This window comes from Macaca nemestrina, chromosome 2 (genome assembly GCF_043159975.1).
Source record: "Macaca nemestrina isolate mMacNem1 chromosome 2, mMacNem.hap1, whole genome shotgun sequence".
NCBI classification, from domain to species: Eukaryota; Metazoa; Chordata; class Mammalia; order Primates; family Cercopithecidae; genus Macaca; species Macaca nemestrina.
Window position 1 is genome coordinate 114,330,702 of NC_092126.1, and position 12,839 is coordinate 114,343,540.

General features: G+C 36.7%; 1 protein-coding gene across 11 annotated transcripts in view; it reads left to right on the forward strand.

Annotated features, from left to right (window-relative positions):
• The window catches only part of LOC105480503 (dedicator of cytokinesis 3), a 647,888-nt gene that overhangs the window by 132,974 nt on the left and 502,075 nt on the right, over positions 1-12,839 (forward strand). For all 11 annotated transcript variants that reach the window (XM_071091780.1, XM_071091778.1, XM_071091779.1 and 8 more), the window contains exon 3: positions 9,632-9,672. In XM_071091780.1, the coding sequence (XP_070947881.1) occupies positions 9,632-9,672 (41 nt within the window). The remainder of the gene's footprint in view (positions 1-9,631; positions 9,673-12,839) is intronic.

A 12,839-nucleotide genomic window follows, 5' to 3' on the forward strand; every position in this document is an offset into this window, starting at 1 on the left:
CCTGGCCAGCCTGTTTTATTAGCAAGGTCTTTGTGACCTGTATCTTGTGCTGACTTCCTGTCTCATCCTGTGACTTAGAATTCCTAAACTCCTGGGAATGCAACCCAGTAGGTCTCAGCCTTATTTTACCTAACCCCTATTCGAGATGGAGGTGGTCTTATTCAAACACCTCTGACGTATTTTTCTTCTCCCTTTTACAAGGGAACTCTTAATCCTAAGGTTAGTAGAGGGATGAAGATCCATCTTCTGTAACTTCTTCAGGCTGAATAGGGGCGGTGATATTCCTGCCTAACTCTCAGGGTCCCTTGTATTCATGTTAGAGAGGAACTCAGTCAGAAAGCATTGGTATGTCGAGGGCCATTCATAACTGTGAGTTTGAAGAAAGGTGATATCTGGAAGATTAACAAGTCTTCAATTTTAAGAAAACATTCGGTAAGCTTATCATGCATTCCTATACAAAGAGTATAACAGCAATATATTCCACAACAGTAAAGCAAAATAAGTAAAATTATCCCAAGTAAACTAAATAAGAAAGCTTTTCATGAACTGGGCAGTTGTTGGAACCAAGCTGATATGGGGTTGCTAGCTGATGCCAATGTGTGCCCAGAATTAGAATATTGATCTATATGTTTGCATTAGTCATCCCTCTCTTTCTTCTGAGCAGCAGTCAGAGATCACTGGTTGGTTCACAGGATAAGCAGGGTTAGTCTAAAATGCAGATAAAACTTCGAAACAACTGATGAGACTAGAATCTAATCAGGCATACCGTAGTTCTTGAAACATTTTTTTTTCTTTAGTCTTCCATTTTTACTAAAGACAAATTGTAATAGGACCAATTTGTTTGCAAAAATAAGCCTTATTCTTATACTTGGCCTGATTATTTGTTTAAAGTGTAGCAAGAATAATTATTTGTCACATAGACTTTTTAAATAGGCTTTGATGGAACTGTGTTCCATAAGAAATCTCAGATAAGATTTTTTTTAAAGCCAAGCCCAGCCATTTGTTTGTGTACCCTCAAATACCTATGAATTGGGTAAACGCATCTCCTCTTGAGGTCTCAAGACTATTTGGGGCCCCTGGACCTTTCAGAAAGTGACATTCTTTACTTACCAGAGGTCAGGAATCCTGTACAGGGACTGTGTAGGCAAGTTATGAGGTCGGTTTTCCCATGGGGCTTTCATGGCTCTGTATGTCAAATTTGATTCCTTAAAGGAAAGCACACCATTCCAGTCAAAACCTTGGTAAAATAACCAGTTTCTCCAATTGTGTCTTGTTGCAAAAGAAAACATTCTTACTGCACTTATGCAAATAACTATATTGCCATAAATTAAGAATACTCACAAATAGTTTGCAAATTCTGGAGAAATCAGGTAGAGAGAAACAAATATGCTCCAAATTTTTTTCACAGGAGTATACTTAATTGTTAAAAACTGTAAGTAGCTCAAAAGAAAAGTTTTCTTGACTCTAAAAAACAAAACAAAGGATCAGCAACATTTTAAGCAAAGTCAAAAAGATTACTTTGAACTTTTTAGTTTAGTCCTTGCAGTTAACTCCTCTTCTGCTTGATATTCATGAACATTTCAGCTCTCCAGGAGAGTCCTGAAAGTTTTTTCTGCATTCTGATGTTGCAATCTCCAAACTTACCAGAAACCTACATTCAAGAGCACCTGTCAAAGTTCTATAGCTAATTATAAACCTTGAAGAGATTTTTTTCAAGGGATCAAAACAAGAAAACAATTGTTTTTGAAGAGAATTAAAGCAAGAAAACAATTGTTCGTAGATGACCAAATTCTTTAGGGAAGCCCCTATTAAAGCTATATTTGACTAGGAGTTTTAGTTACTTCTGTGGCATTCAACAATTTTACATAACAATTATAATTATTAATAACACATGCTAAGTCATATCAGACTTATAGGAGTTTTTCATAATTTTGGGACACATACCAATAACATTAACACAAATGTATCCCCAAGAAAGCCAAACACCATTCCTTATTTGACAGTGCTTTCTGTATGGTTTGTATACCAAATAAGCCAAATATGTCATTTTTGGACCTTAGGTGACCTAATAGCTAAAATATTAAGTCAGAGAAAGTCATACTTTATAATTTGATTTTGGAAAGTTTGTCAAATATCAAAGTTTTAAGACACTTCATATTATAAAATAGAGTTCCATGTCACTATAAGTCATTAATTTAGCCAAAATGATAACTCAAACATTTAAAAAAGGCAGAAACTAAGAGGGAAGACTTAGCTTTCCAAAGTGTCTTTTTTCTTTCTCTTCTTTTTCCTGTAGTTATTCAAAAGGAGCAAACAAAAATCCTTCATTATTTTTTATTTTTTATTTTTTTTGAGACGGAGTCTTGCTCTGTCACCCAGGCTGGAGTGCAGTGGCACGATCTCGGCTCACTGCACGCTCTGCCTTCGGGTTCATGCCATTCTCCTGACTCAGCCTCCTGAGTAACTGGAACTATAGGTGCCCGCCACCACACCTGGCTGATTTTTTGTATTTTTAGTAGAGACGGGGTTTCACCATTCACAGGATGTTCTCTATCTCCTGACCTCATGATCCGCCTGCCTTGGCCTCCCAAAGTGCTGTGATTACAGGTGTGACCCAACGCTCCCGACCCCTTCATTATTTTTTAATGTAACATGAAAATCTTGTTCAAGACAGAAAGCTGTATTTCACCCTTGCATTAGTGTACTATTAATGTCACACCCAATTCTTAAAACCTTATAGACAATTCTATTCAATCTTAATCACTTTGACCATAAGGTAGATTCTCATAAATCTTTTTTATAACTGTTTACAAATTTTTGTTACAGAAGGCAGGTTAGTGCTCTGAGAAAACCCTGTTGTACGTTTATTCCATTGTTCACACACAGACTTTTTTTACAAGATTAATTTTTCACAAATGTTTCACAACTTGCACAAATCTTCAGCTATATCCTATCTAACTTAAAACAATCATTTAACCCTTTAGGCAAAACTACCTCACATTCACATGCCTTTTTATAATCTTTTACCAAATCACATATCACTTTCTTTACACATCTTGCGTGCAAAACTGTTTTTATTTCCCAAAGATTACTTAAGTCACATGAACTAAAAGGCATTGCACTTTTTACTTTTGTGACAAAATATTTAAGTGCTTATTACCTTTAAACCAATTAATCAAAATCACAGTCTTCAAACTTACCAGACACCTCCATTCAAGAGCACCTGTCAAAGTTATATAGCTGACTATAAAACATCTTTTTAATAGGATCAAAACAAGACAACAATTGTTCATGGATGACAAAATTCCTTAGGGCAGCCTCTATTAAAGCCTCATATCACACATACAGCACATATAAACACACAGACAGAAGAAGATCCAGTACTTGTAAGATTTTTTTTATTCGCCAGTTTTTAGGTTTCTCTTTAAAGTATGCAGTTTTTAGGGCCGAATAAGCAGGCACAACTGGAAGGCAAAACAGATTAACAAAACCCAAAATTAAGGGTTCCATTTTTGTAGCAGATTCTGGATCCCCAAAAGAAAAACATTATGTAACAAGACAGTGCAATGCTTTTACTGTGCATTTCATTGCAAAGCAACCCAAAGCCAATCAGCTCATTCTGTGATTAACCCAACCCCATGAGATCTTATCTCAGTTGTGGGAGAGGGATATCTTCATTCCTTCCAGGTTGCCAAGAGCTTGCTTCTCTTATCCAAACATGCAAAGAGCCAAGTATCCCCCCATAACTGCAGTAGCCATTGCTAAAAATATATTTCCTCCCAAAGTATATTTTGGTTATCACACCCCAAAGTTCTCTCATAATGTGAAGTAATTTCTGATACACCCAAAAGTAAAAAACATCAGATAACACAATGCAAAACAGAACAGAGCCTTAGATTCTGAGAGGGATCTGTCACTTCTAATTCCCAGGGATCCCATTGTGGAGGATGGTGGCTGTCTTCTGACAGCTCCACTAGGCAGTGCCCCAGTGGGGACTCCGTGTGGAGACTCTTACTCCATCTTTCCCTTCTGCACTGCCCTAGCAGAAGTTCTCCATGAAGGCTCTGCCCCTGCAGCAGACTTCTGCCTGGACTCCCAGGCATTTTCATGCATCCTCTGAAATCTAGGCGGAGGTTCCTAAACCTCAATTCTTGTCTTCTACATACCCAGAGGGCCAATACCACATAGAAGCTGCCAAGGCATAGAGCTTCCACCCTCTGAAGCAGTGGCCTGAGCTGTAACTTTCACCTTCTGGAGCAATGACCTGAGGTGTACCTTTAGTCATGGCTGGAGCTGAAGCAGCTGGGACACAGGGCACCAAGTCCTCAGGCTGCACACAGCAGTGGGGCCCTGGACCTTGCCCAGGAAACCATTTTTCCCTCCTAGGCCTCTGGGACTGTGATGAAAGGGGCTGCCATGAAGGTCTCTGACATGCCCTGGAGACGTTTTCCTCATTGTCTTGGTGATTAACATTTGGCTTCCCATTACGTTGCAAATTTCTGCAGCAGGCTTGAATTTCTCCCCCGAAAATGGATTTTTCTTTTCTACCGCATCAGATTTTCCAAACTTTTATGCTAAGTTGCACTCTTGAAAATGCTTTGCTCTTTAGAAATTTCTTCGGCCAGATACCCTAAATCATCTCTCTCAAGTTCAAAGTTTCATAGATCTCTAGGGCAGGGGCAAAATGCCACCAGTCTCTTTGCTAAACTATAGCAAGAGCCACCTTTATTCCAATTCCCAACAAGTTCCTCATCTCTATCTGAGACCACCTCAGCCTGGACTTCATTGTCAATATCACTATCAGCATTTTGGTCAAAATCATTCAACAAGTCTCTCAGAAGTTTCAAACTTTCCCACATCTTTCTGTCTTCTGAGCCCTCAGTCTCTAGGAAGTTCCAGACCTTTCCACATTTTCCTGTCTTCTTCTGAGCCCTCCAAACTGTTCCAGCCTCTGCCTGTTATCCAGTTCCAAAGTTGCTTCCACATTTTTGGTTATCCTTATAGCAGCACCCTACACTCTGCAGTATGAATTTAGTGTATTAGTCTGTTCTCATGCTGCTATGAAGAAATACCCAGGACTGGGTAATTTATAAAGAAAAGAGGTTTAATTGACTCAGTTCTGCATGGCTGGGGAGGCCTCAGGAAACTTATAATCATGGTGGAAGGGGAAGCAAACACTTCCTTCTTCATATGGCAGCAAGTGAGAGAAGTGCTGAGCAAAGGGGAGAAAGCTCCTTATAAAACCTTCAGATCTCATGGGAACTCACTGTCATGAGAACACCATGGGAGTAACTGCCCCCAGATTCAGTTACCTCACACTGGGTCCCTCCCCCAGCACGTGGGGGTTAGACTTGAGATTACAATTCAAGATGATACTTGGATGGGGACAGAGAGCCAGACCATATTAGTGGGGAGATGGGGGGAAACTTCTCTCTTGTTTATTTAAATAGGATGATTGAGGATGGCCTTTCTGAGAAGATAACATTTGGGCAGAGAACAGATGGAAATGAGGAAGCAATCCTGAGATATTCTGGGTAGAAGGGGTTTGGGGAGGGGAAGAATAGTCCAGAAATATGATGCAAAAAGTATAAAGGTGCTGAGGCGGGAGCCAGCTTAGTAAGTTGAAGGAATTGCAGAGAGACTATTATGGTTGCAGTGGATGGATGGGATGGGGAGAAGCAGAGAGAGTGGTGGACGTTGAGATCGGCAGAGGCTCTAATAAAGGGTTTGGATTTTATTTTGATCTGGGATGCTTTTGGAGAGTTTAGAGCAGAGGAGTAACTGAGGCTCAAAAACTTAAACTTTTCTTTTGGAATGTGAAGTTAATACCCAAACCGTTTCCAGTAATTCTTTCATTTCCATACATTTGGGTAAAGTGGAAAAAGTCTGTGTTTCTTGCAATCATGCTGTGAGTAACATGCCCCTAGCTTAGAAGTTAGAGAGTTGCAGCAAGTTACTGAGGAAGGGAAGAGCTGGTATTTATAGGTAGAAGGGATAGAAGACCAATAGAGAACTTTTGGAGGCAATACTTGTTTAGCATTTTATAGAATTCAATTATATTTTTCTGACTTAAAGTTAGACATAAATCTTTATAAACTTGAGTGTTGTGAGAATGCCTTCCTTTCTTTAATTTCTACAAAAATTTATATCTGAAAATGTTAGAGTATAAAACTTTGCCTTAACCTTAAGTTCCTAGTAGTAATCAAACCAGCAGATGTTTTACTCACCAAATGAGACTCTGATGTGTTCTTCGGTTAAATGCATATGATGACATTGAAATTGATGAAGACTCAGACAATCTGAACATCAAGGGGAGTTTCACTTTCTTTGCTAGTATTCTGAAATTTTGGAAAGTCAAGATATTAATGATGAAAATGAAAGGGGAGAATATAATTGCAGAGGTAGATTGTCCAGAGTTCTTGGACAGTAGGTAGATTGACATTTGGAAAATACTTCATTGTACTGGTTCATGAAAAGCATATATTTCCTGTTGATTCATAATGATTTGGGAGATATTTTAGTTGTTTCTTTGAGAGCTTATGAACTTTTTTATTTCTTATGTGAGAAACAAAAATAATGAGTTGTTCTTCCTTTTCTCTTTTCCTTACTGTCTTCAATTCTTCTTAGTCATGGAATGGATAAATTTGGCAAAGCTTGTAGCAGAGTTTTGGTTTTAAGAAAAGGTGATGGCTGAAGTTCACTGAGCAGAATTCTCATGCGCACCTTATAATGGTGGCATCCCTTAGAAATGATAATGTGGTTTTGAAACTACTTAGTGGTTGTCAGGGCTGGGGGAAGAGGTTGGGGAGGAGAGTTGACTACAAGAGAGCATGGTGTCACATTTGCATTATCATTATATGGTGTTAAATGTATCCATAGTATGCGCTTAAGATTCCTTCAGTGTCTTCTCATGGCTTGTTAGCTCATTTCTTTTTGTCTCTGAATAACATTCCATTGAATGGATGTGCCACAGTTGATTTATTCACTCATCTGCTGAAGAATGACATCTTAGATGCTTTTGAGTTTTGGCAGAAAGTATGATAAAGCTGCTGTAAACATCAATTTGTAGTTTTTTTGTGTGGATGTAAGTTTTCAACTCATTTGAGTAAATATAAGGAATGGATTGCTCAATCATATGGTAACAATATGTTTAGTTTTGTTAGAAACTGCCAAACTGTCTTCCAGAGTGCCTTGTACCATTTTGGACTTCCATCAACAGTGAATGAGAGAGTTCCTTTTGCTTTATGTCTTCACCAGCATTTGGTTTGGGTCAGTGTTCTGGATTTTGGCCATTGTGATAAGGCATGCAGTCGTATCTCACTGTTGTTTTCATTTGCAATTGCTTAATCACACAGTGATGTTGAGCATCTTCTCATATTCTTATTTGTCATCCTGTATCTTTGGTGAAGTGTCTGTTTAGATGTTTTGCTTATTTTTTAATTGGGCTCTTTTCTTTTCTTTCTTTCTTTCTTTTTTCTTTTTCTTTTTGAAACGGAATCTCATTCTGTTGCCTAGGCTGGAGTGCACTGGTGTGATCTCTGCTCACTGCAATCTCAGCCTCTTAGGTTCAAGTGATACTCCTGCCTTAGCCTCCTGAGTAGTTGGGATTACAGGCATGCACCACTATGCCCGGCTAATTTTTTTTGTATTTTTAGTAGAGATGGGGTTTCACCATGTTGCTCAGGCTGGTCTTGAATTCCTGACCTCGTGATCCACCTGCGCCTGGCCTCTTTTTTTTTTTTTTTTTTTTGAGATGGAGTCTCACTCTGTCACCCAGGCTGGAGTACAATGACACCATCTCAGCTCACCGCAACCTCCACCTCCTGGGTTCAAGTGATTCTCCTGCCTCAACCTGCTGAGTAGCTGGGATTACAGGCGCATGCCACCATGCCTGGCTAATTTTTGTATTTTTAGTAGAGATGGGGTTTCACCATGTTGGTCAGGCTGGTCTCAAACTCCTAACCTCATGATCTGCCCACCTCAGCCTCCCAAAGTGCTGGGATTACAAGTGTGAGCCACTGCACCTGGCTGGGCTGTTTATTTTCTTGTTGAGTTTTAAGAGTTCTTTGTGTATTTTGGATAACATTCCTTTATCAGATAGGTGTTTTGTAAATATTTTCTCCCAGTTTGTGGCTTGTCATTTTATTTTCTTAACAATTGCCTTTCACAGAGGAGTTTTTAATTTTAATGAAGCTCTGTGTATCAATTATTTCTTCCATGGATCATGCTTTTGGTGTTGTAGTTAAAAAGTCATTGCTGTACTCAAGATTACTTAGATTTTCTCCTATGTTATCTTGTTGGAGTTTTGTAGTTTTGCATTTTACGTTAAGGTCTATGATCCATTTTGAGTTTATTTTTGTGACTAGAGTAATATCTGTGCATAGATTCATTTTTTTGCGTATGGATGTCCAGTTGTTCCAGCACCATTTGTTGAAAACTCTTTTTTGTCCATTTTACTACTTTTGCTCCTTTGTCAAATATCAGTTGATTGTATTTATATGGGTCTATTTCTGGATTCTCTATTAAGTTCTCTAGTTGCCTAATCTTTCACCAATATCATACTGTCTTGATTACTTTAGCTTTATAGTGTTCTCATTGCTTTTGAGGAGAGGCTCTTTGAAGAGACTTACTCTGCCATACCTCTTGATGTCATTTTCTGTTATGTTTCTTAAAATACTGTAAAATGTCACATTGGTAAGTTATCATCATTTTTCAAAAAGGAGAAACTGAGATGCAAGGTATAAAATGAGTTCATGAAATTTATTTTTTCAGCTATTGTTCTAAATAGGAGCAAGGCTCATCTCTTTTGTTTGTTATGTTTTCAGGTGAAAAAAGTTGATTTTTTTCATAGCTTTGTTATTTTAAAAGTTAATATGTGGGACAAACTGTCAGTGATAACCTCTCAATTAATTTAGCTATCATCAGCAATCTCTTCTTTATTTTCCTCCTTTAAAGGAACTCTTGGCTTCCTCTCCTACCCATTGGAACTGCTTCCTTTTAAACCCAAATAAAGAAACTATAGCAAAGCTCTGAAAATAATACATTGAAATTGAGAAAAGTTGGCAGTAAAATTTTCTTTCTCTGAAAATTGTTTTTTATTGTATAATTGAAACTTTTATTAGTATTGCTGAATGTGAATGCTGAAAGGAAATAAAGAAAGAAGGTGATCTGCACTAGCAAGGATGTTGACTTTAGCAGCTGGAAGGCAAATAAGTGAGAGTAGTGTAGTATACTGCATGGGAGATTGGATGAGACCGTGAAACAGAAAGTCTGGGCTATACTCCCTATCTGCCTTGAAAAAAGTCATACAATTTTAGCATTTCTCTGCCCCAACACCTTTATGTAGGAATTTTTGTGCTTTTGAATTACATGTCCTCTGAGGTCTTTTCTAATTGCATTTTACTCAGTTGAAAGGGCTTGTTATGCCTTGTAATGAAAATTAGAAATGTTTTATTCACCCTATGACTGTTCCTTTTGGAGTAAGCTACTATGACAACTCTAGATCCTAATAAAGCCACAATGGGTGATTTAAGGAAAGATGTGCATTTATCTGTTTTTTTCAAAAAATACTATTGTGTCTCTTACTGAACATGACATTGTGATTTTAATATCCTCTTATGCTTTGTTTTAGGTTGGTACAGAGGAGTTTCAACAAAGAAGCCAAATGTGAAGGTAATGAAAAGTTTATTGTTACCTTTTCTAATGTAGGAAGGAAATACCTTGTACGTTTGTTTGGTATAACAACTCTTAGTGGTTCATCTTTTAATCTTTTACAATAGCCACAATGATTCTTTCCTTTACAAAACTGCAGAAAACTCTTCTCTGTCTCAGCATATTAAAATGTTTCTTCTAAAAGGACAGGAAATGCAAATATGGTCATAGCTCCAAAGCTTATCTTGGAAAAGCCTAGTCAGGCTTTTAAATATTTTTTCCTTAAGGTATTTGACAAAAAGTAAATTGACTTATTCACAGGCCTAGTCCTGTGGAACCATATAATTAGATGAATTGTTTTTAAAATGCACAATGGAAAATATTTTCAAATAATCCAATTAGATATTTCTCTAATCATAATTTATTGAAATATGAATTTAAGCAAGGTATTAGTATAGAATACTAATTTTATGTACTAGATTTTATATTTATTACAATTAATATTGATGAAACAAAATATAGTTTAATTAGCAGTTATAATGCAGTTAGAAATAATCTTTCCCAGTAATGTATTTGCAAACACTTCTTTCTGCATATGTTTTCATGTAATTAATATTATCAGTTTTTCTTGTATGTTTCTGTAGCTTAATATTTGATGCAGTATGCTTTTCTTTGTATAGAAAAATACCAAAATTATCACGTTTTCATTCAAAAAGAAAATTGTTTAGAGTTCTAATAATCAGTTTTGCCAGTAGAATCATTCAGTTTGATTAATTTTAAGGTAATGATTATAAGGAAACAATATCTTTATATTTTAATGCCTCCTAGCTGTGGTTTCTCTTTCTTGGCACTGTTGACATTTTGGGCCAGGTAATTCTTTATTGTGGGAGACAGTCTTGTGCAATGTGAGATGTTTAGCAGAGTATGTGGCTTCTACCTACTAGATGCCAGCAACCCTCTGTCCCTTAGTATGACAGCAAAAGAGGACTTCAGACATTGCTGAATTTGTCTTGGGGACAAAATGACCCCTGGTTGAGAAGCACTGCTTATAGGTAATTTTTCTTATATTTCTATTTTGAAATACATTCATGAATGCTTCTGTGGGAATAGTTTCTACTTGTGGTTTATTTTTTAAATTTTGATTTAAAATTGTTGAAAAGTTAGAACTGGAATAAATGAGGAATCTTATAAATGAATATTTGTAATTTGTGATATTGCATGCTATTGATTTATTTTTAGTAGTATTTGTGATCTTGGCTACCTCCCACTACCTTATTTCCAGTACTAGTGTTTGGGGATCAGTGTGTAGACTCTGCTTATTAAAATTATTGTATGTTTGTGATTAAAGTATCAGATTGATGCAAAGTTTGTGGCTTGAAAACATTATTGAGACAGGAATGATGATACCCTTAAAATATTAAACATAACTGTTTTGATTATATCTTCCTGTGCAACAAAGTACTCCAAAATTTAGTGAATTAAACTGATAAACATTTTATCTCTCATGCTTTTGTGGCTTGACTGGGTCAGCTGCGTAGCTAGTTATTCTGGGATGTATGAGGTTACCTGTGGCAACAGTCAGCTGTGGGGTCAGTGTCCAAGACATTCTGGTAGGAATGTCCAAGATAGTTTACTCATATGTCTGGCATCTTGGCAGGGTTGGCTGGAAGACTGTCTTCAGCTAGACCACCAAGATAACCAGGCGTCTCTGTGTAGTCTTAGGGTTTCCCTGTTTCCATGTGGCTTCACGTGGTTTCTCCAGCAAGTAATTAGAGTTTTATTTTAGAGTTAAGGAAAAGTACTTGGAACCTCATACTTAAGTTCTTAATTGTCTTTCTTAGTTTTTGGACTCTGTGGGTGAGGCCATTTTGTGATTACTCTTAGCAGTGTTTTGGCAAGCTAAACAAAATGAGGAACCTAACTCACACTACTCCAAAGAATGTTAGAGCTCTTTTTATCTGATCAGACTCCTTTAATTTTATTACTTTGGGGGCTAATGTATTCAGAGATTGCATATTTTGGTAATATCTCTATTCTAGAATCTTAGGTTATTATAGCATTTATTAGCAACATGTATCTATATATCTCTTAATAGCTTGTATTTGTATTCTTAAACTTAAAAAAATATGGAAAGACAGTATTAGTAACTGAATTTCATCCTGTGTCAGTGATATTTTATGGAACCAGTTATTTAGTGTTTGTAAAATACAATCATTTAGGGATACCACATAATTAAAATAATACAAAAATAAATGCATTTCTATATATTCTTTATTTGTGCTAATGTTGTGGTCCTACTATACTTGATCTTAACCAAAAGGCTAAGAAATGATCTTATTTCAGTCATAATAAGTAAAATTTTCTATAGGTTTTTCATAGCTATTAGTGGTTAAAGGAAAAAATAAACATGACTTATTAAAGTTTGTCTTTAGTCATGTATGATACTAATAAGTAAAACACAAAATAGCTCAAATAAAATAATATCTGAACTAGACAGTGAATATAGTTATTTATTTATTTATTTGTGAGTGAATGAATGAGATTGAGTCTCTCTGTCATCCAGGCTGGAGTCCAATGGCATGATTATAGCTCACTATATTCTTGAACTCCTGGGCTCAGGCTACCGTCCTCCCTCAGCCTCCTGAGTAGCTGGGACTACCGGTGCATAGCACCATACCCAGCTAATTTTTTTTCCCCACTTTTTGTAGAGACGGGGTGTCTGTATGTGCCCAGGCTGGTCTCGAACTCTGGAGCTCAATCGATGCTTCTGCCTCAGCTTCCCAAAGTGCTGGGATTACAGACGTGAGCCACTGTGCCTGGCCAGCACTTAGATATATTAGTAAATGATGAAACAGTTCTTCCTATAAAAGTTTTTAAAAATTTGCAAAGCTTAATCTTTTTGTTGCCTATATTATTTTATAGTAAAACATTTAGAAGGAAAAACTGGGGTGATTATAAAATACCCTTTCTGTTATGACTACATATTAAAATTTTACAGTTAAAGAGAAGCATGATAGGCAAGAAGTATAACTAAATTTTATGCTAGATGATTTTCAGAATGATAGTTTATTGTCTTTTCATTTTTTGAGGACTTTGTTTTTGTTTTTCTGCATACACTTCTACAGTAGAACTTACTTTAGTTTTATAATTTTAGAGACCAAAGCAAGGTTTTGAGACATAGTGTTCTG